Source organism: Oncorhynchus clarkii, chromosome 1 (genome assembly GCF_045791955.1).
Source record: "Oncorhynchus clarkii lewisi isolate Uvic-CL-2024 chromosome 1, UVic_Ocla_1.0, whole genome shotgun sequence".
NCBI lineage: Eukaryota > Metazoa > Chordata > Actinopteri > Salmoniformes > Salmonidae > Oncorhynchus > Oncorhynchus clarkii.
This window is the reverse complement of record NC_092147.1, coordinates 88,850,960-88,877,349: the sequence shown is the minus strand read 5'-3', so window position 1 is coordinate 88,877,349 and position 26,390 is coordinate 88,850,960. Positions and strand designations below refer to the sequence as shown.

Below are 26,390 nucleotides of genomic sequence, written 5' to 3'. Positions count from 1 at the left end.
GTCATAGACTGTTCTCTCTGCTACCACCCGCCAAGCGGTACCAGACATTATAAACACAGTACCAGACATTATAAGTCATAGACTGTTCTCTCTGCTACCGTCCGCCGAGCGGTACCAGAGTGCCAAGTCTCGGTCCAAAAGGCTCCTTAACAGCTTCTACCCCCAAGTCCTAAGACTGCTGAACAGCTTCTACCCCCAAGTCCTAAGACTGCTGAACAGCTTCTACCCCCAAGTCCTAAGACTGCTGAACAGCTTCTACCCCCAAGTCCTAAGACTGCTGAACAGCTTCTACCCCCAAGTCCTAAGACTGCTGAACAGCTTCTACCCCCAAGTCCTAAGACTGCTGAACAGCTTCTACCCCCAAGTCCTAAGACTGCTGAACAGCTTCTACCCCCAAGTCCTAAGACTGCTGAACCATCTGATCTTTGTTTCAACACTGCTGATACTCACTGTTTATTATCTATGCATAGTCACTTTACAAATGACCTCGACTAACCTTTAACCCCGCACATTGACTCAGTACTTTTATTGGTTTTATCTGTAATTAGTTCATTTAGGGGGTGATGGTGTCGACGCGGGCCATACTCAAGTCCTCATCAAACTCGAGGTCGATGTAGAAGAGTTCTACCTGCAACTAAAGAGGGTTATTGAAGGGGTTTTCCTATGGGGACGGACAAAGAACCCTTTTAGGTTCTAGATAGCACGCTTTCTTTTTCTAATGTGGAGACTGAAGGGCAACATGAGATGAACTCAACGTTCTTGACCGCAGTTCCAATAGCTGCCTTCCATGTGGGTTGTGCATGCTGGGTACAAGAAAACGCCCTCCATTTACCTTTTATGGTGGCAATAATGCCCTTTATTTAATGTATAATTGGGCACTATTGGAATTAAGCCACAGCAGTTTGTAAAAAAAAAAGCACTGACATATTTGATCACATTTCTGTAGAGGTTTGGGCAGAATGTTTGGGCAGAATGTTTTAGCAGAAGGTTTGGGCAGAAGGTTTGGGCAGAAGGTTTTAGCAGAAGGTTTGGGCAGAAGGTTTGGGCAGAAGGTTTTAGCAGAAGGTTTGGGCAGAAGGTTTGGGCGGAATGTTTCAGCAGAAGGTTTGGGCAGAAGGTTTGGGCAGAAGGTTTTAGCAGAAGGTTTGGGCAGAATGTTTGGGCAGAATGTTTTAGCAGAATGTTTGGGCAGAAGGTTTGGGCAGAAGGTTTGGGCAGAAGGTTTTAGCAGAATGTTTGGGCAGAATGTCTGGGCAGAATGTTTGGGCAGAATGTTTGGGCAGAATGTTTGGGCAGAAGGTTTGGGCAGAAGGTTTGGGCAGAATGTTTGGGCAGAATGTTTGGGCAGAATGTTTGGGCAGAATGTTTGGGCAGAAGGTTTGGGCAGAATGTTTGGGCAGAATGTTTGGGCAGAATGTTTGGGCAGAATGTTTGGGCAGAAGGTTTGGGCAGAATGTTTGGGCAGAATGTTTGGGCAGAATGTTTGGGCAGAATGTTTTGATATTTTCCAGTGACTTGTATGCTGCCTATAGTGAGTGCCTGTCTGCGCATTCTGCAAGATTGATCGTATGTTGTGTACACAGCCCAGATTTACGTACTGGACTGTGGAGGCATACTGGAGGTCTGGTGTGTAGAGCTGACACAACCCGTCCTGGCTGGATGTTTATTTTTGCCCTGCAAATGCGGGGCGCTGGCACAGGACATACTGGGCTGTGTAGACTCACCGGAAACACAGTATGCAAAGCCGCCGCAGGATATCCTGGTCCAAGGAGGTACACTGGAGACCAGGAGCACTGAGCCGGCACCCTCCTTCCTGGCTGGATGCCCATTCTAGCCCGGCCAATCCGAGGAGCTGGAATAGAGCGCACCGGGCTAGAATAGCGCACTGGAGACACCGTGCGCTCTACCGCATAACACAGTGCCTGACCAGTAACACGCTCCCCACATTAAGCACAGGAGTTGGCTCAGGTCTTCTACCTGACTCAGCCAATCTCCTCGTGTGCCCCCCCACCCCCAAAAATATTGGGGCTGCCTCTCGGGCTACCGTGCTAGCCGTGTACCTTCATATCGTCACCGTTCCTCAATTCTCCGGTATTTATCCTCGTAGTATCGCCGTTCCACTTTCGCTGCCTCTAACTCCTCTTTAGGATGACGATACTCCCCGGCTGTGTCCAGGGTCCTGCTCCATCTAATATCTCCTCCCAGGTCCATCTCCCCATTAAGCGCTGTTCCTCCTTTTCACGCTGCTTGGTCCTTGTAGTGTGGGTTGTCCTGTCACGGTCGTCATAATGAGGAGACCAAGGCGCAGCGTGATAAGCGTACATAACGCTTTTAATGAACAGAACGACCACTGAACAAAACGAACCGTGACGCTATATAACTACTGCAAACAGGCAACTAAACATAGAATAACAACCCACAAACTATCCATTGAATATGGCTACCTAAATATGGTCCCCAGTCAGAGACAACGATAAACAGCTGCCTCTGATTGAGAACCAATCTAAGGCAACCATAGACATATAAACACCTAGTTAAACACCCTAAATAAACCAAAACCCTTAGACAATACAAAACTACACAAACCACCCTCGTCACACCCTGACCTAACCAAATAATAAAGAAAACAAAGATAACTACGGTCAGGGCGTGACACTTATGTAACAGTATAACTTTAGACCGTCCCCTCGCCCATACCCGGGAGAGAACCAGGGACCCTCTGCACACATCAACAACTGACACCCACAAAGCATCGTTACCCATCGCTCCACAAAAGCTTGCTGAGCAAAGGGAACCACTACTTCAAGGTCTCAGAGCAAGTGATGCCACCGATTGAAACGCTATTTAGTGCGCACCACCGCTAACTAAGCTAGCCATTTCACATCCGTTACACTTAGTCATATCTCAGCTTACTCACTTACTTACGGAGCTGCCTACTCATGATGATTCCTTTTTTCAAATCATATGAGCAAAAAATATTTAGATTTATCTGGGATGCTAATCCAGACAAAATAAAGCGTGCCTATCTATATAATGAATATGAATTGGGTGGGTTGACATGATTAAATATAAAAGCACTAAACCTCTCTCTAAATGCTTCACTTATACAACTGGTCTGCCTGTCCAAAACAAAAGATCAACACTGGAGGAATAATAAATAGGAAATGATACCAGTTTCAAATATTGGTTGGTGGCGTTGGCTCTCTCAACGTCAATCATGAGGTCCTCCACCTCTCCCTGCAGTCTCTGCTTGGTCTTCCCCAGGGATGCACACTTTGAGTTGGTCGCCTCAATGGTCTCCTCAGCCTCCTGCAGACGCTGTGCCAGCTTCTTCCTGTTGGACAACAGCGGGTGGTGTTATGGTGAGTAACTTGTTGTGAAACAAATATTGCACTACATATTGAAGTACCATTTTCTCAGATCCCCAACCAGCCTCAACATCCACAGCGTTTATTTTAGTCTTTACTATTGAGAGCAACTCACTTGGCCTCCTCCAGCTCCTCTGTGCGTTGGATGGCATCAGTTTCATACTTAGTCCTCCACTGAGACACCTCACTGTTGGCCTTGGACATGCCGCGCTGCAGCTCTGCCTTGGCCTCCTGCTCCTCCTCAAACTGCTCTCTCAGGAGATCACAGTCATGGCGGGCAGACTGGACACCATGGGCCAGTGCGTTTTTAGCCTGAGAGAGAAAGAAAGACAAAGAGAGATTAGAGAGGGAGAGTAAAACAGATGACAGTAGAAGTCTCTGAGGGAGGAGTAGAAACAGTCTATGTGTAGATAAAGATCTAAACTCGAAGGTGGTTTCCATTTAGGATGCCTTACCTTGACCTCCTCCTCAATCAGTCTCTTCAGCTCCTCCACCTGCTGGGTGAAGGCCTGTTTGCCTCTGGTCAGCTGAGACACCAGGGCTTCCTTCTCCTCCAGCTGGCGGCCAAACTCACCTGCAGGGAAAGAGGGACATCTTGTTATGGGGACTCTGTTCTCGAAGATTGACATTTTATTTTGAGGAATCGTAGTGCAGAAACTGTGTGGACTGAATTTACAGCCCCCGACACATGTTATTGTGTACTACTGAGGTGAACTATATTGGTTTGTTGTTCATTGTTGGAGGCACCATTTTCTGTCAGGAGTCTGGCCCTCTGTCCGCTGATGTCGTTGACCTGGCGAGCATTCTCATCATTCTTAGTCTTGAGCTCGCTCAGCTGGTCCTCAAGAGTACGGCACATCTTCTCCAGATTGCCCTGTTAGTGAAACATATGGGACTGTCAACTTCAGTTTATTGAATGGTAATGTAGTTGGCCCTCTTCAACAATGCTTGACCAAAACATCACTACTCACCTTAGTCTTGGCGACAGCCTCCATGTTGCTGGAGAGGTCATCAATCTCCATCTTGTACTCGCTCTTCTCCTTCTCCAGCTTCTGCTTGACGCGCTGCAGGTTGTCGATCTGCTCCCCGAGCTCAGCCACACTATCGGCCTGCTTCTTGCGCAGAGCGGCGGCTGTGGCCTCATGCTGCAGGGTGGACTCTTCAAGATCACGACGCAGCTTCTGGAACTCAGCCTCGCGCTTCTTGTTCATCTCAGTCTGAGCAGCAGTGGCGCCTCCGGCCTCCTCCAGTCTCTCGCTGATCTCCTCAAGTTCCCTGGAGAGATCGGCCCTCTGCTTCTCAACCTTGGCCCTGGCAGCACGCTCAGCCTCAATTTCCTCCTCCAGCTCCTCAATACGGGCCTAGAAAAAGGGTCAGGAGCAGGGGGAATGAACACTACAATACAGTTGAAACAATTGAACCTCACTACATAATAATAGCATGTACTGTATATTTAGCCTGCAGGTCGTCCAGTGTCTGCTGGTGGTCCTCTTGGAGGACTTTCTTCTCCTTGGTCAGCTTGGCAACACTCTCATCCATAGACGCCATCTCCTCTGTCAGGTTTTTAACCTGAAAACGGCCACAACAAAATTTGTTTTTGGTCACTTCACCATAAGTGGTTAAATGGATAATAGAAATGTTGTCAACAAGTACTGTACTATAGATTCAACACTAGATGGCACTGTACTCCATGCCAGTGGACTGAATGGAAATCATAAACGAGGGGGGAGCAGAACATGTAATGCATTTGGGGAGTACACCACAACTGAAATTCCACTGTTTTGTGTCTTAATTTTTACTGCACTCAAAAAAAGACTTGAATTACATTTCTGTTTTGAGTTGATTATTCTTTGGATTATTGTTTGGTTAGACTGTCTACAAGACCTTGTTTTCAGTGGCGTGCTTCTCCTTCTCCACTTTGGCCAAGGTGAGCTCCAGGTCATCAATGTCCTTCTTCAGCTCAGAGCACTCGTCCTCCAGCTTCCTCTTCTTGGCAGTCAACTCAGCATTCATCTCCTCCTCATCCTCCAGCCTCTCAGTCGTCTCTTTGAGTTTGGCCTCCAGCTGGATCTTGCTCTTGATGAGCCCCTCGCACCTTTCCTCCGCATCGTTCAGATTCTCTGAATCCTGGTTTCAGAACAGGAGAAAAAACCTGTGTTCTCACTTTGTGTATAAAAATATAGACTTAATTTAGTCAAATAAGTCAGAGCAAATCAATTTACATGCATGACATATATAAATATATATTACAGGCCAAAAAGATCATCAAGGACTTCAACCGCCTGTTCACCCCGCTATCATCCAGAAGGTGAGGTCAGTACAGGTGTGTCAAAGCAGGGACAGAGAGACTGAAAAACAGCTTCTATCTCAAGGCCATCAGACTGTTAAACAGCCACCACTAACACAGAGAGACTGAAAAACAACTTATATCTCAAGGCTATCAGACTGTTAAACAGCCATCACTAGCCGGTTACTACCTGGTTACTCAACCCTGCACCCGGCGGCTGCCCTATGTTCATAGACCTGTCATCACTGTTCTATGTACTTCATATGTATATACTGTATTCTAGTCAAGGCCATCCTTTTAAATTATTGTTTGAATGTGCTGATGTGTGTGCGATTGTGTCTGTGTACTTGTGTGTCTAAATGTGCTCTGGTGAGGGTTGTTGCTCACTCACAGATGCGACTTGAAGCGCCAGGTCATTCTTCTCCTGCACCATGGCCACCATCTTCTCCTCCAACTCCTTCTTCTTGGCCAGAGCCTTGGCCAAGTCCGACGTCATCTTCTCATAGTTCTCCTTCATGTTGGCCAGCTCCTTCTCAGTCTCAGCGCTCTGCAGCAGGGGCTTGATCTTGAAGTACAACTTCATCCATGGCCAGGTTTTCACATTCATGAATGAGCGGATGTTGTACTGGATGGAGAAGATGGACTCTCTGGTCCACAGAGAGGATAGAGTGACATGGTGAGTGACATGGTGAGTGACATGGTGAGTGGCATGGTGAGTGACATGGTGAGTGACATGGTGAGTGACATGGTGAGTGACATGGTGTGTGACATGGTGAGTGACATGGTGTGTGACATGGTGAGTGACATGGTGAGTGACATGGTGAGTGACATGGTGAGTGACATGGTGAGTGACGTGGTGAGTGACATGCTTAAAGATCTCCTCCAGTGTTTTTGTTTTTTACTTTTCTTGTGGAAAACGACATCCCAAGTATAAATACAGTAAAGTACACACACTAAAGGGTCAAAATATATGTTTTGAAGAAAATATATATATTTTTATACAACTGCAAACTTCAAGGAGTGGGAAATGACACAATCATTATACATTACAAACAGGAGGCTGACAGAATTCTTTGCCAAGATGTCTACTCTTCCTCACCTCCTCTCCATCATCTTGGTGAACTCTCTCCTCATGAGGAATCCACGGCTGAGAGCCTGGACCATGCCGACCAGAGAGGCCAGCTTCTCATCTCTCATCTCCTCCAGGACACCCAGCAGACCGGCTTTGAAGAACACCTGACACAGGTTGACATGGTCAATTATGGAACCAGTCAGGTGGGAACAGATAGAAAGGTTGAATCCAAAGAGAGGAACAAAACCACTAGATTGATTTGAACAACATAAACATTGTAATGTTTACAAACAAACCATGAGATAGGTTCGTTATGAGTTGTAAGTTATTGTATAGTTGTAGATTAATAATGTACACTGATATAGATAACTGCAGACATACCATTCTGACATAATGCACAAGATAATGAATTGAGTACAATGTTTCTTCACATTTTTAAGAAATAATTACATGATGGATAGATCAACTGGAGAGACATTTAATGGTTAGAGTTTAAATTATCATTGAAGTTGTGTTTTAGTTGGCATCTTTTTTGCTGGGGGGGTTTTGACTGACCTTGGTGTGTCCAAACTTGTAGTCCTCGTGATTCACATCAATGGACCCAAGCAGCTTCTCAGAAGCCTTCTTGTTGTCCATGAACTGGCCCTCGGGGATGACACTGGCATTCAGTACTTTGTACCTGAATCAGGAGAAATGTCAAGATGTAATAGATTGGTTATATTACGTAAAATAATAAGGCTATTCTGATGTTGGGAAAACCCTTAGAGAAGATTAGTGTGTGTGTGTGTGTGTGTGTGTGTGTGTGTGTGTGTGTGTGTGTGTGTGTGTGTGTGTGTGTGTGTGTGTGTGTGTGTGTGTGTGTGTGTGCACGTGTACCTCTGCTTGAAGTCAGCATAGATGATTCTGCTGGGGAAGCCCTTCCTGCAGATCCTGATCCCCTCCAGAACACCATTACACCTGAGCTGGTGGATAACCAGGAAGTTCTCCATCAGACCTGGAAACACAAACCAAGTCTCTTTAAATACTCATAAACAGGTTAAAGGTTAAAGACTGGTTTGTTAATGTTACTGATACTGTACTGACAAGATGTCATATTTAACTCAACATCTATTGTACCTGGAGTCTTTGACTCGTTGGGGATCAGGCAGCGTACAAAGTGAGGATGAGTGCTCCTCAAGTTTGTCATCAGCTTATGTAAGTTCTCCTGTAGGAGGGTTACAAACCATGTTCTCAGAAATAATTTCTGATAATCAGTACACGCTTTGAAGGACTGAATATACACATTTTAAAAGCTCACCCTGAATTGGGAGGACACAGTCTGCATGGAACCACCCTTCTTCTTGCCTCCTTTCTTGGTTGTATCTGTTATAAATGAGAGAATCTCATGTTAATTTCACACTTATCTTAATGCAAGTGCTGCCAATGAGATTTTGTAAAATAACACCTGTTGAATGAGTAAATTAACCCAGTAAATCACCCTGACAAATTGTGATACATTTAAAGCAGCAATCAGCAGTTGAAACAATACCAAAATATGCTCCCTGCCCCTGTTTTGATAAAAAACTGAGAGATGTCCTGGAGAAACATAACCACTCAAATGTATAGACAGATCTATGTATTGAAGGACTGACCATCCATGATATCAAAATGATAGTATTAATAATGTTTTGAGGCTGTAAAGTGCATGTTTCCTTTTACTTTGCTTACAAACATTTAAACAAGCTCATATTTTGGGTTCTGATGGGGTACGACAGGTGAACCAAGCCGATGTTCTTCAAGAATGAAGTCCACGAATGGATGTAGCAACTGCAGACTGACCCTTTAAAGAATATGGGACTGATTTGTAACTAGTTCTACATGAAATGTTTTGATGTTCTGCTAGTCTTACCCTCAGGTGGGGCAGCGACATACAGGGTTGCCATCAGTTTGACTGAAGACTTCCCGTACAGCTGAAGAACTGAGTCGTTCAGGGGGTCCTTGTTCTTCTCCAGCCAGCCAGTGATGTTGTAGTCCACAGTGCCGGCATAGTGCACCAGGGAGAAGTGGGCCTCTGCCTTGCCTTTGGCAGGCTTGGGCTTCTCAAATGCCTTGGTTTTGCCAAGATGCTGGGCGTACAGCTTGTCCTTGAAGGAAGTGTCTGAAGCCTTGGGGAACATGCACTCCTCTTCAAGGATGGAGAAGATGCCCAATGGCTTTACGAAAAGAGATGTACATCAAATTAGTGATATTTACATTTAGGATCACATTTGTTCTTTTAGCAAATATGCTATTATCAGAGTATCTTCATTTAGGGGCACAATAGGAAACATATTGAGTTATCAACAGTCAGATGTGTTGTACCATGTGATAATATCTCCATTTGAACTTTGCTGTTGAGGTCCATTATAATCCTGACAGACAGCTTACCTTCTCAATAAGCTCAATGCAGGCAGCCAAGTCCATGCCGAAGTCAATGAAGGCCCAGACTATTCCCTCCTTCTTGTACTCCTCTTGTTCCAGGACGAACATGGTGTGGTTGAAAAACTGTTGCAGTTTCTCATTGGTGAAGTTGATGCACAGCTGCTCCATGCTGTTGTACTGTTGAAGGAATTTCAGAAGGGATCATTTCATCATCATACAAGGCTGTAATCCCTCTCAATCACAACTACTTGTCTTGTTCTGGTCTCAGACTCACGTCAAAGATCTCAAACCCGGCAATGTCGAGCACACCAATGTAGAATTGCCCTGGATTCTTGGTATCCAACATCTCATTGACACGGATGACCATCCACAGGAACATCCTCTCGTAGATGGACTTGGCCAGAGCCAAGACTGAGTTATTAACCTGCAATGATAATACCTCAAATGAATACATGAGATATTGACCATGTCTAGTGACAAGGTGAAAAGAGCTTGGGGAAAACAGCACCACTATTCAAAACAAGCACTTCACTCATCACCAAAAGATGTATGGTGCTCAGAAAATGGTAGATGCTGTGTTTGGCCGCCTTACCCGAGGCACAGTCTGTCCCTTGGTCACACACTTGTTGCCGACCTTCACTCTGGGGTAGCACAGAGCCTTCAGCATCTCAGCTGAGTTCAGGCCCAGCAAGTAGCCAATTTTATCAGCCACTGGAGAGAGAACCAACAACAACAGACTCAGAAACACAAGATCACTTGATTCTGATGTCACACTGACAAAAGGGTTAGGTTTTGATTTGAACCCACTTCCATCATTTTAAATCAAGTAGAGATACTGGGGAAAAAGAAAAAAGAGCAAGAAGATAAATAACAATATGGGGATGATGTAGTTGCGTGTGCTGTTTACAGATTGGCTATGTACAGGTGCAGTGATCTGTAAGCTGCTCTAACAGCTGATGCTTAAAGTTAGAGAGGGAGATAAGAGTCTCCAGCTTCAGCGATTTTTGCAATTCGTTCCAGTCAGACAACTGGAAGGAAAGGCGGCCAAAGGAAGTGTTGGCTTTGGGGTTGACCAGTGAAATATACCTGCTGTTACGGGTTGGTGTTGCTATGGTGACCAGTGAGCTAAAATAAGACGGGGCTTTACCTAGCAAAGATTATAGATGACCTGGAGCCAGTGGGTTTGGCGACGAATATGTAGCGAGGTCCAGCAAACAAGAGCATACAGGTCGCAGTGGTGGGTAGGGTATGGGGCTTTGGTAACAAAACGGATGACACTGTGATAGACTACATCCAGTTTGCTGAGTAGAGTGTTGGAGGCTAGAGTTTACAGTCTAGCCAGACACCTAGGTATTTGTAGTTGTCCACATATTCTAAGTCAGAACCGTCCAGAGTAGTGATGCTAGTTGGGCGGGCGGGTGTGGGCAGCAATCGGTTGAAGATTATGCATTTAGTTTTAGGGCTTGGGCAAGATGCTGCAGGGGGTGAAGAGCTGTTGCTCGGGGTAGGGGTAGCCAGGTGGAAAGAATCGCCAGCCGTAGAAAAATGCTTCTTGAAATCATCGTTTATCGTAGATTAATCGGTGGTGACAGTGGGCAGCTGGGAGGAGGTGCTCTTATTCTCCATGGACTTTACAGTGTCCCATAACTTTTTGGAATTAGTGCTACAGGATGCAAATTTCTGTTTGAAATTTCTGTTCGAAATCCTTGGCTTTCCTAACTGACTGTGTATATTGATTCCTAACTTCCCTGAAACATTGCATATCGTGGGGGCTATTTGATGCTAATGCAGAACGCTACAGAATGTTTTAGTGCTAGTCAAGGGCAGTCAAGTCTGGGGTGAACCAAGGGCTATATCTGTTCTTAGTTCTACATTTTGGGAAAGGGGCGTGCTTATTTAAGATGGTGAGGAAAGCACTTTTAAAGAGCAACCAGGCGTGCTCTACTGATATCTTTCCAGGATACCCGGGCCAGGTCGATTAGAAAGGCCTGCTCACTGACGGGATGAGGTCAATATCCTTCCAGGATACCCGGGCCAGGTCAATTATAAAGGCCAGCTCACTGAAACGATCTTCTGCCGTACTTTGATGAGGCTCTGGCCGTCTACATTTTATATTTCTATGTTTGGGACTGGGACTGGGACTGGGACTAATGCTTTACATATTGTATATCTATGTTTGGGACTGGGACTGGGACTGGGACTGGGACTAATGTTTACATATTGTATATCTATGAGTGGGACTGGGACTAATGCTTTACATATTGTATATCTATGAGTGGGACTAGGAATGGGACTAATGTTTACTTATTGTATATCTATGAGTGGGACTGGGAATGGGACTAATGCTTTACATATTGTATATCTATGAGTGGGACTCACCCTCTGTGCCGTCTGGCTCGGCCTGCTCCTCATGCTGCTTCTGCTTGAATTTCAAGTTGCCATGGTGCAGTACAGCTCCTGTCAGCTTGTAGATGCTCATCTTCTCATCATTAGTGAAGCCCAGGATTGTAATGGCATCCTGGCATTAGACAGGAAGTACAACAGTGATGAACTGAAAGCTAGTTTTCTCACATACAGTACACTACAGTTCTGTGCTCTCAGCAGAACAAATGGGATGGATACATTTGACTGGCTTCTCAGATCCACGTGAATACACTTGACCAACACTGGTAGATGACATCACAAGATACATTTGACACAGTTCCACAGGGACTTAGTGACACTCTCTTGTTGATGTCTTACATGTACAGTATGGGCCTCAAGGTGAAGTGTGAAGGTATGAAGAGTTCCCTGAGGCACATGCCTAACTAACAACAAGGCAGAATAAAACAAAACCAAATACATGAACATTCCCAGCAGCCACCAGGTTGGAATTGCACAGTGCATTCAGTGTGTATGGTGGTCCTACCCATTCCATATATAGAATATGAGGAACCCTTTGTTTGACTCACGTCTGTGGCATCCAGCTCTTCCTTGTCGTTGATGCTGGCCACAGTGATCTGACCCTGACTGCACATGGGGAAGTCGTAGGGGTTGGTGGTGATGAGTGACATTTCTATGGACAACAGAGGATGTCTTGTCAGTTAAATCTCTTAGAATTCTACTGATCTACCTTTACAGTATCTCTCCTTTACTCAATAGATGGACTCAAGTATCTTATATCACTGTTAGGGTTTCAAAGCTATCGGCTGTAATTTCCCAAAGTTTACCGTAAATCTTCATTAATTTTGTCAAGTGTTAGTATAATTTAATTAAGCCAATGTGCTTTCATCAATTGAAAGCCCTTCATCTATTTTATGATTATTTGTAAGATTTCTTGTTTGCATAAAATAGACGCAGACCAGTCTTTAAATAATAGGTAATAGAATTTATTCTCGGAGCGCGCTGCCACTCAAACACATGCATCAGTTTAAATACAGATCATGACGTCATTTCACTGCCTTAACCGAACCCCCTCCTGTCGACCGGGACAAAGTAAGGTGAAAAGTTCATTCTAACTTACTAACACACTCCCAGATAACTTTTGACCCCTCAACATTATCGATCACCACTGAACTGACAGTTTTAATTAACAGAAACCCTAGGAATGCACTCACTGCCTAATCTAAAAACCACAGAGCTAAGTTTCAGTAGGGTCAACCATAGGCTAACGACCTTATGTGTTTACACAGTCCACAACCCATTTGTTCCTGCCCAGTTGGAATGGTGTTCTTTAACATTTTATTACTCCTTGTCCTGTCACACAATTTCTTCTTATGAACTCACATTGCCTATTAAACATAATAGAACAAAGTATAAGTTTACTTACAGTTCCATTTAAAATGATTTGTTCAGTCATATTAATCATAATTTCCTAACATCAAGTAACAGAACATCCATGGCAACAATATCGTAACTTTGGTAATTCATTTTCTAATAACTTTTAAACAATTTTTTTATTCCTATATACAATTCTTCAAAATATTTCCTTTTGTTTACCAACTGCCACCAGCTTGATGCCCAAACATCAAACATGGACAACAAATAGAATCAAACCAATTGTGTATAATAATAAAATAAATGATATTTCATGCTGAAACCCTCATATTAAACACCAATGGTATTCATTAAGTGTATGGTTTATATCTAGGATACTGTTTTACAGCTTTGTCAATCTATTTTCTATTTTTAAATCATAGTATTACATTATTTAATATATTTGACATGTGATAATGCCACACAGAAGGTCAGAGACCCCTGGGATCATCTGAAATACCCCAACGGGCCACTGGATGTTGTGTGATCGATTACATCAAATCCTTGAAAGATACATTCGCAACACTTATCACAGTCCATTACTTGATACATCTTTGCCAAAGACCTGACCCATATCTAAATGCCTTGTTACCATGGATGTACTCATTGTAATAGTATTTATAATGGAGGTAGGAAACATTCCCCCTGAATCTCTACTTTGCCTCACCAATAATGTCAGGTTTGTGATTGGTCATCATCTGGAAGAAGATGTGGTAACCTCTCTCATCGGGAAGCTGCAAGGACACTCTGGACTTCTCTAGCAGGTCTGAGAGAGAGAGAGAGAGAATATGAGATAAAATGATATGATATGATGATATGCTCTCCGAATAAGAATATGTGTGAATTTAGGAAATCATAGAGAAACAATGAAAATCAACTCACAGGTCTCAATGTCAGCTTTAGCCAGTTTGCTACCTTGGAAGTGAATCCTGATGAATTTACCCTAAAGTAGAGCATGGGGGTTAGAAAGAGGTTAACTAAATACATCTAGCATTTTACTTTGATAGACCCCTTTAAATGTTACAGTTTGTTGGACATCTATCGTATTAATCGTGTGGACGATGATTTCCACAGACGGGGGATCAGTTATCCTGTACCTCTATCCTGTACCTCTATCCTGTACCTCTAACCTGTACCTCTATCCTGTACCTCTATCCTGTACCTCTATCCTGTACCTCTATCCTGTACCTCTCTCATTAACAACTATCCCCACTCATCGACTCATTCCTATACATAGCCTAATCCATTCATAATGTCATGTATTTTCATCACACCCAAATGACACAACATATTGCAGTAGAAAAATTTTCTCAAGTGAGATTTTAGTAAACAACTTACGTAATCAGGAAGGACTGGTTCTCCTGGTCTGTAACAAAACAACATATAGATTATCATACTCAAGCAACATTATGGGGAAATTATTGAATTCATAGCATCATCATGGTTCCAGCTATATTAATGTTCAATAGGGTGACATTTAGACAGAAATGTATTGTGTAGAACAGATATGACTGTTTGTCAGGTAGAATAGAGAATCACGTCAGCTCTATTCAATACATTTCTATCAGCAATGTTCAGAACATTTCACCTGAATACCCCCTGTTTGTTCTGTGAGCAGTGTCCACCCAGCACATCAGTACAAGAAGCCCCATAGAGGGGAGCTGCTGGATGCACTAGTTGAGCAGATGCCACTGTTATTAGACACAAGATATTTACTTGGCATGTTTGTGGGTGGAGAGAACATCAACACCATGCAGACTAAGAGTTTATGACATTCAAAGTTATTTTAATGTGCAAAGATCTGGCATGATATTCGACCTGTGTTTTGGTATCCGAGGGACATAGTGCTGGTGTGGAATAAGAACCTGCACACTATGTGGAATGGGGCTGTCCAGAACAGGAGTTTCTGGCTTCTGAGACACTCGTTAACTGCCAGATGTCATTAAACCGTTGAGTAAACTGACATTAAAACTGTCATTGTACATATTTAAAATATTTTGGCCGGACCTTGGGAGTATCGGACAGTAACTCTTGATCCAAGACATTTTAATGGCGCTTTCAACACTTACACTGTTCTTGCCAAGTAGTTTAATCACCACAGACAGGAGTTTTCCTGAGACACGCAAGAGCTTTGGCACACGGCAGCACTTTCTACATGATTCAATCCATTAAAATGTCACAGCCAGTCAGAATATATGACATGTCACATGATGATCCCTAAAACAACCAAGCTGGATCCCTAAAACAACCAAGCTGGATCCCTAAAACAACCAAGCTGGATCCCTAAAACAACCAAGCTGGATCCCTAAAACCACCAAGCTGGATCCCTAAAACCACCAAGCTGGATCCCTAAAACCACCAAGCTGGATCCCTAAAACCACCAAGCTGGATCCCTAAAACAACCAAGCTGGATCCCTAAAACAACCAAGCTGGATCCCTAAAACAACCAAGCTGGATCCCTAAAACCACCAAGCTGGATCCCTAAAACCACCAAGCTGGATCCCTAAAACAACCAAGCTGGATCCCTAAAACAACCAAGCTGGATCCCTAAAACAACCAAGCTGGACTTCATTCAGATCTTATTTTTCAGGTCACATATCAAATCAAATCAATTCAGTTCAATTCAAAGGGCTTTAATGTCATGGGGGAAACAGATGTTTACATTGACAAAGCAAGTGAAATAGATAATAAACAAAAAAGTGAAATAAACAATAAAAACATCAACAGTTAATATTACGCTCATAAAAGTTCCAAAAGAATAAAGACATTTCAAATGTCATATTATATCTATATACAGTTTTTTAATTATGTGCAAATAGTTCAAGTCCAAAAAGGGAAAAGAAATGAACATAAATATGGGTTGTATTTACAATGGTGTTTGTTCTTCACTGGTTGCCCTTTTCTTGAGGTAAAAGGTCACACATCTTGCTGCTGTGATGGAACACTGTGGTATTTCACCCAGTAGATATGGGAGTGTATCAAAATTGGATTTGTTTTCAAATTCATTATGGGTCTGTGTAATCTCAGGGAGATATGTGCCTCTAATAAATCATGATAAGTCTATTACGGGGGCCAATGTCAGCAATGTCAGGACCTCGTGGTCGACCAATAAGGTCTAAATAATGTGCTGTTCTGTACCGGATCTCTCTGTGGTCCACATTACAGGTTATGAGGTCTTTTCAGCACACAGTGTGAAGTCAATGGAGGGCTGAATGTAATATTCAACTCAGACATTTACAAGGAGAAACACATGGATCAATTAGCCGTTGTGTTTTTCTATCAAGCTTTACAGATCTTTAGACAAACATACAACATGTTACAAGAAGTAGTCCACATGATGACCCCCCCCTGTCAGTGAACTTCTCCAGCCAACGGCCACGTTCCCGAAACTGGGTGTCAGAATTACATGCAGACTAAAGTCGTTTTGGAATGTTACCCGCTGACATAGAAATGTCAAAGTATCAAACCCCAACTGCTGAGCTGTTGTTGACACTCCAATTTCATCCCATACAGTCGATAGCAGAGTTGCAAGAAGTACAGTCTACCAAAGCAACAGATGAGTTACAAGCCCAATATGGCCATGTTCAGTGTCAGAAATACATCCAGCTTCCACAGCAATCTCTAAGGTAATTTAGCGTTGCTTCGTTGCTTTGTTGGCAGATCTGCTGCTATTTGAGCCGTGTTCCAGAGGATACGGCCTCCTTCTTTATGGACTGCCTTATTTTTAGACTCACCAACTTGTTCATGGAATTAGGATCAGTCCACACCGTCCCCTCTCTCATCCTCCCAGAGCAGGCCGACCTGTACACAGACACAGGGGAAATACTGCCCATTTAATGGTAAAACCCTGTCCGACTCTAACATCTAGCACCTGGAAATAATAACAGTAAGTGACGCATGTCACACAGAGAACATACATAAAACTGGGAATCCCACACACATAAGAGTCTGGGGGAGCAGGGGACTTGTCCTAGCCAAGCCTTTAGTAGATTCTGGGGGAGCAGGGGACTCGTCCTAGCCAAGCCTTTAGTAGAGTCTGGGGGAGCAGGGGACTCGTCCTAGCCAAGCCTTTAGTAGAGTCTGGGGGAGCAGGGGACTCGTCCTAGCCAAGCCTTTAGAAGAGTCTGGGGTAGCAGGGGACTGGTCCTAGCCAAGCCTTTAGTAGAGTCTGGGGGAGCAGGGGACTCGTCCTAGCCAAGCCTTTAGTAGAGTCTGGAGGAGCAGGGGACTCGTCCTAGCCAAGCCTTTAGAAGAGTCTGGGGGAGCAGGGGACTCGTCCTTGCCAAGCCTTTAGTAGAATCTGGAGGAGCAGGGGACTCGTCCTAGCCAAGCCTTTAGTAGAGTCTGGGGGAGCAGGGGACTCGTCCTAGCCAAGCCTTTAGTAGAGTCTGGGGGAGCAGGGGACTCGTCCTAGCCAAGCCTTTAGTAGAGTCTGGGGGAGCAGGGGACTCATCCTAGCCAAGCCTTTAGTAGAGTCTGGGGGAGCAGGGGACTCGTCCTAGCCAAGCCTTTAGTAGAGTCTGGGGGAGCAGGGGACTCGTCCTAGCCAAGCCTTTAGTAGAGTCTGGGGGAGCAGGGGACTCGTCCTAGCCAAGCCTTTAGTAGAGTCTGGGGGAGCAGGGGACTCGTCCTAGCCAAGCCTTTAGTAGAGTCTGGGGGAGCAGGGGACTCGTCCTAGCCAAGCCTTTAGTAGAGTCTGAGGGAGCAGGGGACTCGTCCTAGCCAAGCCTTTAGTAGAGTCTGGGGGAGCAGAGGAATCGTCCTAGCCAAGCCTTTAGTAGAGTCTGGGGGAGCAGGGGACTCGTCCTAGCCAAGCCTTTAGTAGAGTCTGGGGGAGCAGGGGACTCGTCCTAGCCAAGCCTTTAGTAGAGTCTGGGGGAGCAGGGGACTCGTCCTAGCCAAGCCTTTAGTAGAGTCTGGGGGAGCAGGGGGCTCGTCCCAGCCAAGCCTTTAGTAGAGTCTGGGGGAGCAGGGGACTCGTCCCAGCCAAGCCTTTAGTAGAGTCTGGGGGAGCAGGGGACTCGTCCCAGCCAAGCCTTTAGTAGAGTCTGGAGGAGCAGGGGACTCGTCCCAGCCAAGCCTTTAGTAGAGTCTGGAGGAGCAGGGGACTCGTCCTAGCCAAGCCTTTAGTAGAGTCTGGAGGAGCAGGGGACTCGTCCTAGCCAAGCCTTTAGTAGAGTCTGGAGGAGCAGGGGACTCGTCCCAGCCAAGCCTTTAGTAGAGTCTGGGGTAGCAGGGGACTCGTCCCAGCCAAGACTTTAGTAGAGTCTGGGGGAGCAGGGGACTCGTCCCAGCCAAGCCTTTAGTAGAGTCTGGAGGAGCAGGGGACTCGTCCCAGCCAAGCCTTTAGTAGAGTCTGGGGGAGCAGGGGACTCGTCCTAGCCAAGCCTTTAGTAGAGTCTGGAGGAGCAGGGGACTCGTCCTAGCCAAGCCTTTAGTAGAGTCTGGAGGAGCAGGGGACTCGTCCTAGCCAAGCCTTTAGTAGAGTCTGGGGGAGCAGGGGACTCGTCCTAGCCAAGCCTTTAGTAGAGTCTGGGGGAGCAGGGGACTCATCCTAGCCAAGCCTTTAGTAGAGTCTGGGGGAGCAGGGGACTCGTCCTAGCCAAGCCTTTAGTAGAGTCTGGGGGAGCAGGGGACTCGTCCTAGCCAAGCCTTTAGTAGAGTCTGGAGGAGCAGGGGACTCGTCCTAGCCAAGCCTTTAGTAGAGTCTGGAGGAGCAGGGGACTCGTCCTAGCCAAGCCTTTAGTAGAGTCTGGGGGAGCAGGGGACTCGTCCTAGCCAAGCCTTTAGTAGAGTCTGGGGGAGCAGGGGACTCATCCTAGCCAAGCCTTTAGTAGAGTCTGGGGGAGCAGGGGACTCGTCCTAGCCAAGCCTTTAGTAGAGTCTGGGGGAGCAGGGGACTCATCCTAGCCAAGCCTTTAGTAGAGTCAGTGACAGCCCAATCCACTAGACGAGGCCAATGATCAACATTTACAAGTGAAACACTTCACATTCAGGCACACTGTTTGGAAGACTGATTTAAATAATGGGGGAAATGGAAACTTTTGACTGGTACTATATATCTTAAATGAAAACATTTTCATGAATAAGTCGATATAATCAACAAGCCCATTCAAAAGACAGGACCCAGAAGTATGACGCAGGACGACACCACTTGCATATCGTATTAAGGGCAGCTGTAATGGGGCGTCATGGCGGCACCATCAGCACCCTAAAGAAATAATGTGTTTTTCACGCACGAACTCCATATACTGGAAACACCCGTACGCAACGACTAAGCCCTCAGTTACCCTGCTGCCACCACTTCCTCACACACTCTCTGATCCTTTTAAAACACCAATGGTAATGTCTAAAAAATATTATCTTACCAAATGTAAATATGCACTGCCTTGTAACCGTCATCACGTGTTCACAGAAGGCGTTGTTTACATAGCTAGCTAGTCTACTGGTGTGAAAACCTGACTGCAGGGTGTTAGCAAAGATACGTATGTTTCCCCTATTCATCTGTGGTGAATGGTGTAGTCAAGAATCAATATCATGCTAATTCATTTAACACTGATTCATTCATTTAAACACTGAGTAATGCTATGCATTTCATGAAATATAGAGTTTCTGGAGCTGGTACAAATGTGCACTGCTCATGCTATTTAAGATACAAACAGTTTTAAATATTTTTAATTGTGTTTCCTTCTACACACACCTGGGTCTACTGTGGAGATCCCCTGCCAGTTTCCTATAGAGCACACACACACACACACACACAGACACACACACACACACCACAGTAGTCTAGCCAGCCCATGGATAAGCCCTTGCTGAGTCCTGCATTGATCCCTGTTTCCTAAAACACTAACACACTTTGTCTATAAATAGACTGGCCAACCCCCTGTCAGAGGAAGTCTTCCCTACATGTTGACTCACAGAGGTCAGGGTGGAGAGGTTAACTGTGTTGAATAGTTACACTACATGTTGACTCACAGAGGTCAGGGTGGAGAGGTTAACTGTGTTGAATAATTATACTACATGTTGACTCACAGAGGTCAGGGTGGAGAGGTTAACTGTGTTGAATAGTTACACTACATGTTGACTCCCAGAGGTCAGGGTGGAGAGGTTAACTGTGTTGAATAGTTATACTACATGTTGACTCACAGAGGTCAGGGTGGACAGGTTAACAGTGGTTATTTAACTGTTTGTTTTGGACATTCTTCAGGCTCCTCCCATTTCCCTCCAGAATCTCTTTCAGGGATTCTACTAAGCTAACATATGGAATTGTCATTTCCCTCCAGAATCTCTTTCGGGGATTCTACACAGCTAACATATGGAATTGTTTTAAGATGGTCATACCATGGCAAATTGAGCTATTTCATTTTGAATTTTAGGAACCCTTTAGATATACAAAATATATTTTTAAGTTGTCCTCTACTACAGTACTACAGCCCATAGATGCGGAAGTGCGACATAGTCGGATGCGGAGGGTTGAGACACGTCCAAGGCAAAAAAACGGATATTTCTAGATTAAATTGAAGGATTTTTATGGGTAGTTTTTGAATTATGCTAATTGTATTTAATCTTGGGCAGGGACATCGACCTTAGAGTGTAAACAATCTAGTTTGCTAGCACATTTTCTTGCCAAACTGTTAACTGAGTAGCTAGCGCCCAACACGTAAGACACAAAAAAAAGTTTAACCGTTCATGACCATGAATTTGATTTGTTTCTGATTTCAAACCACCTATGAATGTGGTTCCAATCTGATTTGAAAATGGTCTGTGATATCCAGCATCCTTGGGATGTCCCTAATCCCATTGAAGTTTATAAGGATAAGGATAAGCGGTCAGACAAGTGAAATTATGATCAGTAAAGAAAACTTTAAGCTCGTCTCTCAATTAAATAAAACCTGTCAATACTTTGCCCCTTGATAACCTGTGCACTTCTGTCTGTTGTAGAAGCGTTACATGGTTTCTACCCGTATCATTGCATTGTGCAGAAAATACACAAGTTCAGGGGCCTTGCTTTGACAAAGTTAACCATTTTCACTGTAGTGTCCAAAACATCTTTCAAGCTGTCAGGCATTCCCTTGGCAGCTAGAGTCTCTTGGTAGATGCTGCAGTGGACCCAAGAGCCTCCTGGTAGATGCTGCAGTGGACCCAAGAGCCTCTTGGTAGATGCTGCAGTGGACTCAAGAGCCTCTTGGTAGATGCTGCAGTGGACCCAAGAGCCTCTCGGTAGATGCTGCAGTGGACCCAAGAGCCTCTCGGTAGATGCTGCAGTGGACCCAAGAGCCTCTCGGTAGATGCTGCAGTGGACCCAAGAGCCTCTCGGTAGATGCTGCAGTGGACCCAAGAGCCTCTCGGTAGATGCTGCAGTGGACCCAAGAGCTTCTTGGTAGATGCTGTAGTGGACCCAAGGTGCGGCTTTTGCTCCATCAGTACAGATACCATCTTGAAATCTACAAAAGTCCATTTGATTTCACAAAGCTGCCCAGTATTTAAAAAATATCCTCTCCTATTGTTCTCATTTCCAGTGGTTTGCAGAAGATGTCTTCCTTGATTGAACCCCCCGTAAACGTAATGGACATATACCAGGAGCTGTGCCAGGCCTGTTGACTCATCCAGCTGTAACAGACATATACCAGGAGCTGTGCCAGGCCCACCACGTCTGTTGACTCATCCAGCTGTAACAGACATATACCAGGAGCTGTGCCAGGCCCACCACGTCTGTTGACTCATCCAGCTGTAACAGACATATACCAGGAGCTGTGCCAGGCCTGTTGACTCATCCAGCTGTAACAGACATATACCAGGAGTTGTGCCAGGCCCACCACGTCTGTTGACTCATCCAGCTGTAACAGACATATACCAGGAGCTGTGTCAGGCCCACCACAGCTGTTGACTCATCCAGCTGTAACAGACATATACCAGGAGCTGTGCCAGGCCCACCACATCTGTTGACTCATCCAGCTGTAACAGACATACCAGGAGCTGTGCCAGGCCCGCCACGTCTGTTGACTCATCCAGCTGTAACAGACATACCAGGAGCTGTGCCAGGCCCACCACGTCTGTTGACTCATCCGGCTGTAATGCATATAATTCACTGGCTTGTATGCGAAGCAGTAATTGTTTCAATACATCTCCTGCCATGTCACTGATGCATTGTGAAACGGTGTTGTTTGATGAAGGCATTGTCTGTATAGTTTTTTTGGGCCTTTTCCCGTAGAATTGTCCCAGCCGTATCCACGGCAGCAGGAAGAATGAACTCTTCCACAATAGTATGGGGCTTGCCTGTCCTAGCCACTCGGTAGCTCACCATATAAGACACTTGTAGCCCCTTCTTATAAATGACATCTGTTGCTGTTATACATGTCTTACTACTCAAAAGTCGTCTTAATTCTCGCTGAAAATACTCCTGTGGCTAATTTTTCAAATTGCCATATTTTGTTTCTAAATGTCTGTGCAAGAGTGAAGGTTTCATTGAGTTGTGAAATAGTACTTTTGAACATATAACACAATGTGGCTGAGGAAAGGCACTACTCCCAATGTTAGTGAACCCCAAATCAATGTAGTTCTCATCCTATTTGCGCCAATGTAGTTTTCATCATATTTGCGCCAATGTAGTTTTCATCAGTTCTCATCCTGCAAGGAGTAACGGTTAATGTGATTGGATGTTAATTATTTGACTAGGCTATCTGTAGTTGACATTGTGTTGCAATTTCGCTGAACACTAGATTGTAATTGTATTTTTGGCAGTGAAACGAGTGAAACTCAGGTGAGAAAAAAAAACTCACCCAAATGTATAGCCCCAATGGAAAATATAAATGGACTGTTTGTAAATTCATTTTGTAATTAAAAAAAAAAATGTGAATCATGTTTTTATTTGGCGTACCCCCCCGACGGCGTTGGACCCCGGTTGTGGAAAACCTGGTCAAAGATCTCTGCCAATGTGTTCTTCCACCTCATAAAATATTTGAGGAAAAAGCTCAGTGTCGTTATCCTCACAAGGGGAGGCTGCTGGTGTTTTGCAAACAGGGGGTTCCAACATTTTATTACTTGTTACACAAAATATATTTATCTGAGCAATTGCATTCGTATAAAATAATATAATTTAGAGCGTAGAATACAGATCAGTATTTGTATTAATTATTTTATACAGTCTTTAGTATTTATCAAGGATCTAATAATGTATGTACAGTATGTATGTATGTATGTATGTATGTATGGATGTATGTATGTAGAGCTTTGTAATAGATGTATGTATGTATGTATGTATGTAGAGCTTTGTAATAGATGTATGTATGTACGTATGTATGTACGTATGTATGTATGTATGTATGTATGTATGTATGTATGTATGTATGTATGTATGTATGTATGTATGTCTAACCCTAACCCAAACCCCTACCCTTATCCTTACCCTACACCCTAACTCTAACCCCTACCCTTATCCTTACCCTACACCCTAACCCTAACCCAAACCCCTAAACTCTAACCCTAACCCAAACCCCTAACCCTAACCCAAACACAAACCCCTAACCCTAACCCTAACCCCTACCCTACACCCTAACCCTAACCCTAACCCCTACCCTTATCCTTACCCTACACCCTAACCCTAACCCAAACCCTAACCCAAACACAAACACAAACCCCTAAACTCTAACCCTAACCCAAACCCTAACCCTAACCCTAACCCAAACACAAACACAAACACAAACCCCTAAACTCTAACCCTAACACAAACCCCTAAACTCTAACCCTAACACAAACCCCTAAACTCTAACCCTAACACAAACCCCTACCCTTATCGTTATCCTAAACTCTAACCCTAACCCTTATCCCTACCCTAAACCTAGCCCTAACCTTAACCCTTAACTTAAACCATTTTAAATGTAAACTTCAATGGGATTAGGGACATCCCAAGGATGCTGGATATCACAGACCATTTTCAAATCAGAAATGAACCACATTCATAGGTGGTTTGAAATCAGAAACAAATCAAATTCATGGTCATGAACGGTTAAACTTGATTTAAAAAAAAACATTTTTTTTTGTCTCTTACGTGTTGGGCGCTAGCTACTCAGTTGACAGTTTGGCAAGAAAATGTGCTAGCAAACTAGATTGTTTACACTCTAAGGTCGATGGTTGGCTGGATGTCCTTTGGGTGGTGGACCATTCTTGATACACATGGGAAATCCAGCAGCCATGCAGTTCTTGACACAAAATGGTGCGCCTGGTACTTACCATTTCCTGTTCAAAGACACTTAATTTTTTTTGTCTTGCCCATTCACCCTCTGAATGGTACACATACATAATCCATGTCTCAATTGTCTCAAGGCTTAAAGATCATTATTTAACCCGTCTCCTCCCCTTCATCTACACTGATTGAAGTGGATTTAACAAGTGACATCAATAAGGGATCATATCTTTCACCTGGATTCACCTGGTCAGTCTGTGTCATGGAAAGAGCAGGTGTTATTAATGTTTTTTATACTCATCCTTGTATATATTTAAGTTATTTATTACGTTTAACCAAAGGGGAGAAGTTATTTATTAGGTTTAACCAAAGGGGAGAAGTTATTTATTAGGGTTAACTAAAGGGGAAAAGTTATTTATTAGGTTTAACCAAAGGGGAGAAGTTATTTATTAGGTTTAACCAAAGGGGAAAAGTTATTTATTAAGTTTAACCAAAGGGGAGAAGTTATTTATTAGGTTTAACCAAAGGGGAAAAGTTATTTATTAAGTTTAACCAAAGGGGAAAAGTTATTTATTATGTTTAACCAAAGGGGAACCGTTATTTATTAGGGTTAACTAAAGGGGAAAAGGAAGTTGACTGTTGAAAACCTAATTAATTTACTTCTAACCAGTTGAAACCACTTTTAGAGGTCGATTCAAATAGTAATTTTTTACATATCCTATTATCCTATCATCAGGTCTTCAGTCTTTACAAATATAACAGCTGCCATGGAGGTCATAGAGGGCAAGGATATTACCACAACAGCAGTTAAACTGGACAACCTTCTATTCAACTCCTTCTATTCAACTCCTTCTATTCAACTCCTTCTATTCAACTCCTTCTATTCAACTCCTTCTATTCAACTCCTTTTATTCAACTCCCTCTATTCAACTCCTTCTATTCAACTCCTTCTATTCAACTCCTTCTATTCAACTCCTTCTATTCAACTCCCTCTATTCAACTCCCTCTATTCAACTCCCTCTATTCAACACCTTCTACTCAACTCCTTCTACTCAACTCCTTCTATTCAACTCCCTCTATTAAACTCCTTCTACTCAAATCCTTCTATTCAACTCCTTCTATTCAACCCATTCTACTCAACTCCTTCTATTCAACTCCTTCTATTCAACTCCTTCTATTCAACTCCCTCTATTAAACTCCTTCTGTTCAACTCCTTCTATTAAACTCCTTCTATTCAACTCCTTCTATTCAACTCCTTCTTTTCAACACCTTCTACTCAACTCCTTCTATTCAACTCCCTCTGTTCAACTCCCTCTATTCAACTCCTTCTGTTCAACTCCTTCTATTCACTCCTTTTATTCAACTCCTTCTATTCAACTCCTTCTACTCAACTCCTTTTATTCAACTCCTTCTATTCAACTCCTTCTATTCACTCCTTTTATTCAACTCCTTCTATTCACTCCTTTTATTCAACTCCTTCTATTCACTCCTTTTATTCAACTCCTTCTATTAAACTCCTTCTATTCACTCCTTCTATTCAACTCCTTCTATTCAACTCCTTCTATTCAACTCCTTCTATTCAACTCCTTCTATTCAACTCCTTCTATTCAACTCCTTTTATTCAACTCCTTCTATTCAACTCATTCTATTCAACTCCTTCTATTCAACTCCTTTTATTCAACTCCTTTTATTCAACTCCTTTTATTCAACTCCTTTTATTCAACTCCTTCTATTCAACACCTATTTAACTCCTTCTATTCAACTCCCTCTATTCAACTCCTTCTATTCAACTCCTTCTATTCAACTCCTTCTATTCAACTCCTTCTATTCAACTCATTCACAGGCAGACAGGAACAGTTTCCATTTCCCCATTATTTAAATCAGTCTTCCAAACAGTGTGCCTGGATGTGAAGTGTTTCACTTGTAAACGTTGATCATTGGCCTCGTCTAGTGGATTGGGCTGTCCAGACTCTACTAAAAGCTTGGCTAGGACGAGTCCCCTGCTCCCCCAGACTCTACTAAAGGCTTGGCTAGGACGAGTCCCCTGCTCCCCCAGACTCTTCTAAAGGCTTGGCTAGGACGAGTCCCCTGCTCCCCCAGACTCTACTAAAGGCTTGGCTAGGACGAGTCCCCTGCTCCCCCAGACTCTACTAAAGGCTTGGTTAGGACGAGTCCCCTGCTCCCCCAGACTCTTCTAAAGGCTTGGCTAGGACGAGTCCCCTGCTCTCCCAGACTCTTAAGTGTGTGGGATTCCCAGTTTTATATATGTTCTCTGTGTGACAT

General features: G+C 44.0%; 1 protein-coding gene across 1 annotated transcript; it reads right to left on the bottom strand.

Annotated features, from left to right (window-relative positions):
* Positions 1-553: 553 nt before the first annotated feature.
* On the bottom strand, positions 554-21,361 carry LOC139411043 (myosin heavy chain, fast skeletal muscle-like). The gene is made up of 24 exons (XM_071156876.1): positions 21,228-21,361; positions 16,657-16,723; positions 13,805-13,865; positions 13,590-13,688; positions 12,079-12,182; positions 11,507-11,645; positions 9,720-9,838; positions 9,402-9,551; positions 9,134-9,304; positions 8,616-8,919; positions 8,025-8,089; positions 7,844-7,931; positions 7,604-7,721; positions 7,283-7,406; positions 6,755-6,891; positions 6,047-6,302; positions 5,253-5,495; positions 4,815-4,937; positions 4,340-4,729; positions 4,116-4,242; positions 3,824-3,942; positions 3,484-3,680; positions 3,172-3,334; positions 554-628 (listed from the first exon to the last, which is right to left on the bottom strand). The coding sequence occupies exons 1-24, from the start codon at positions 21,359-21,361 to the stop codon at positions 554-556; spliced, it is 3,573 nt and encodes a 1,190-aa protein (XP_071012977.1).
* Positions 21,362-26,390: the final 5,029 nt, after the last annotated feature.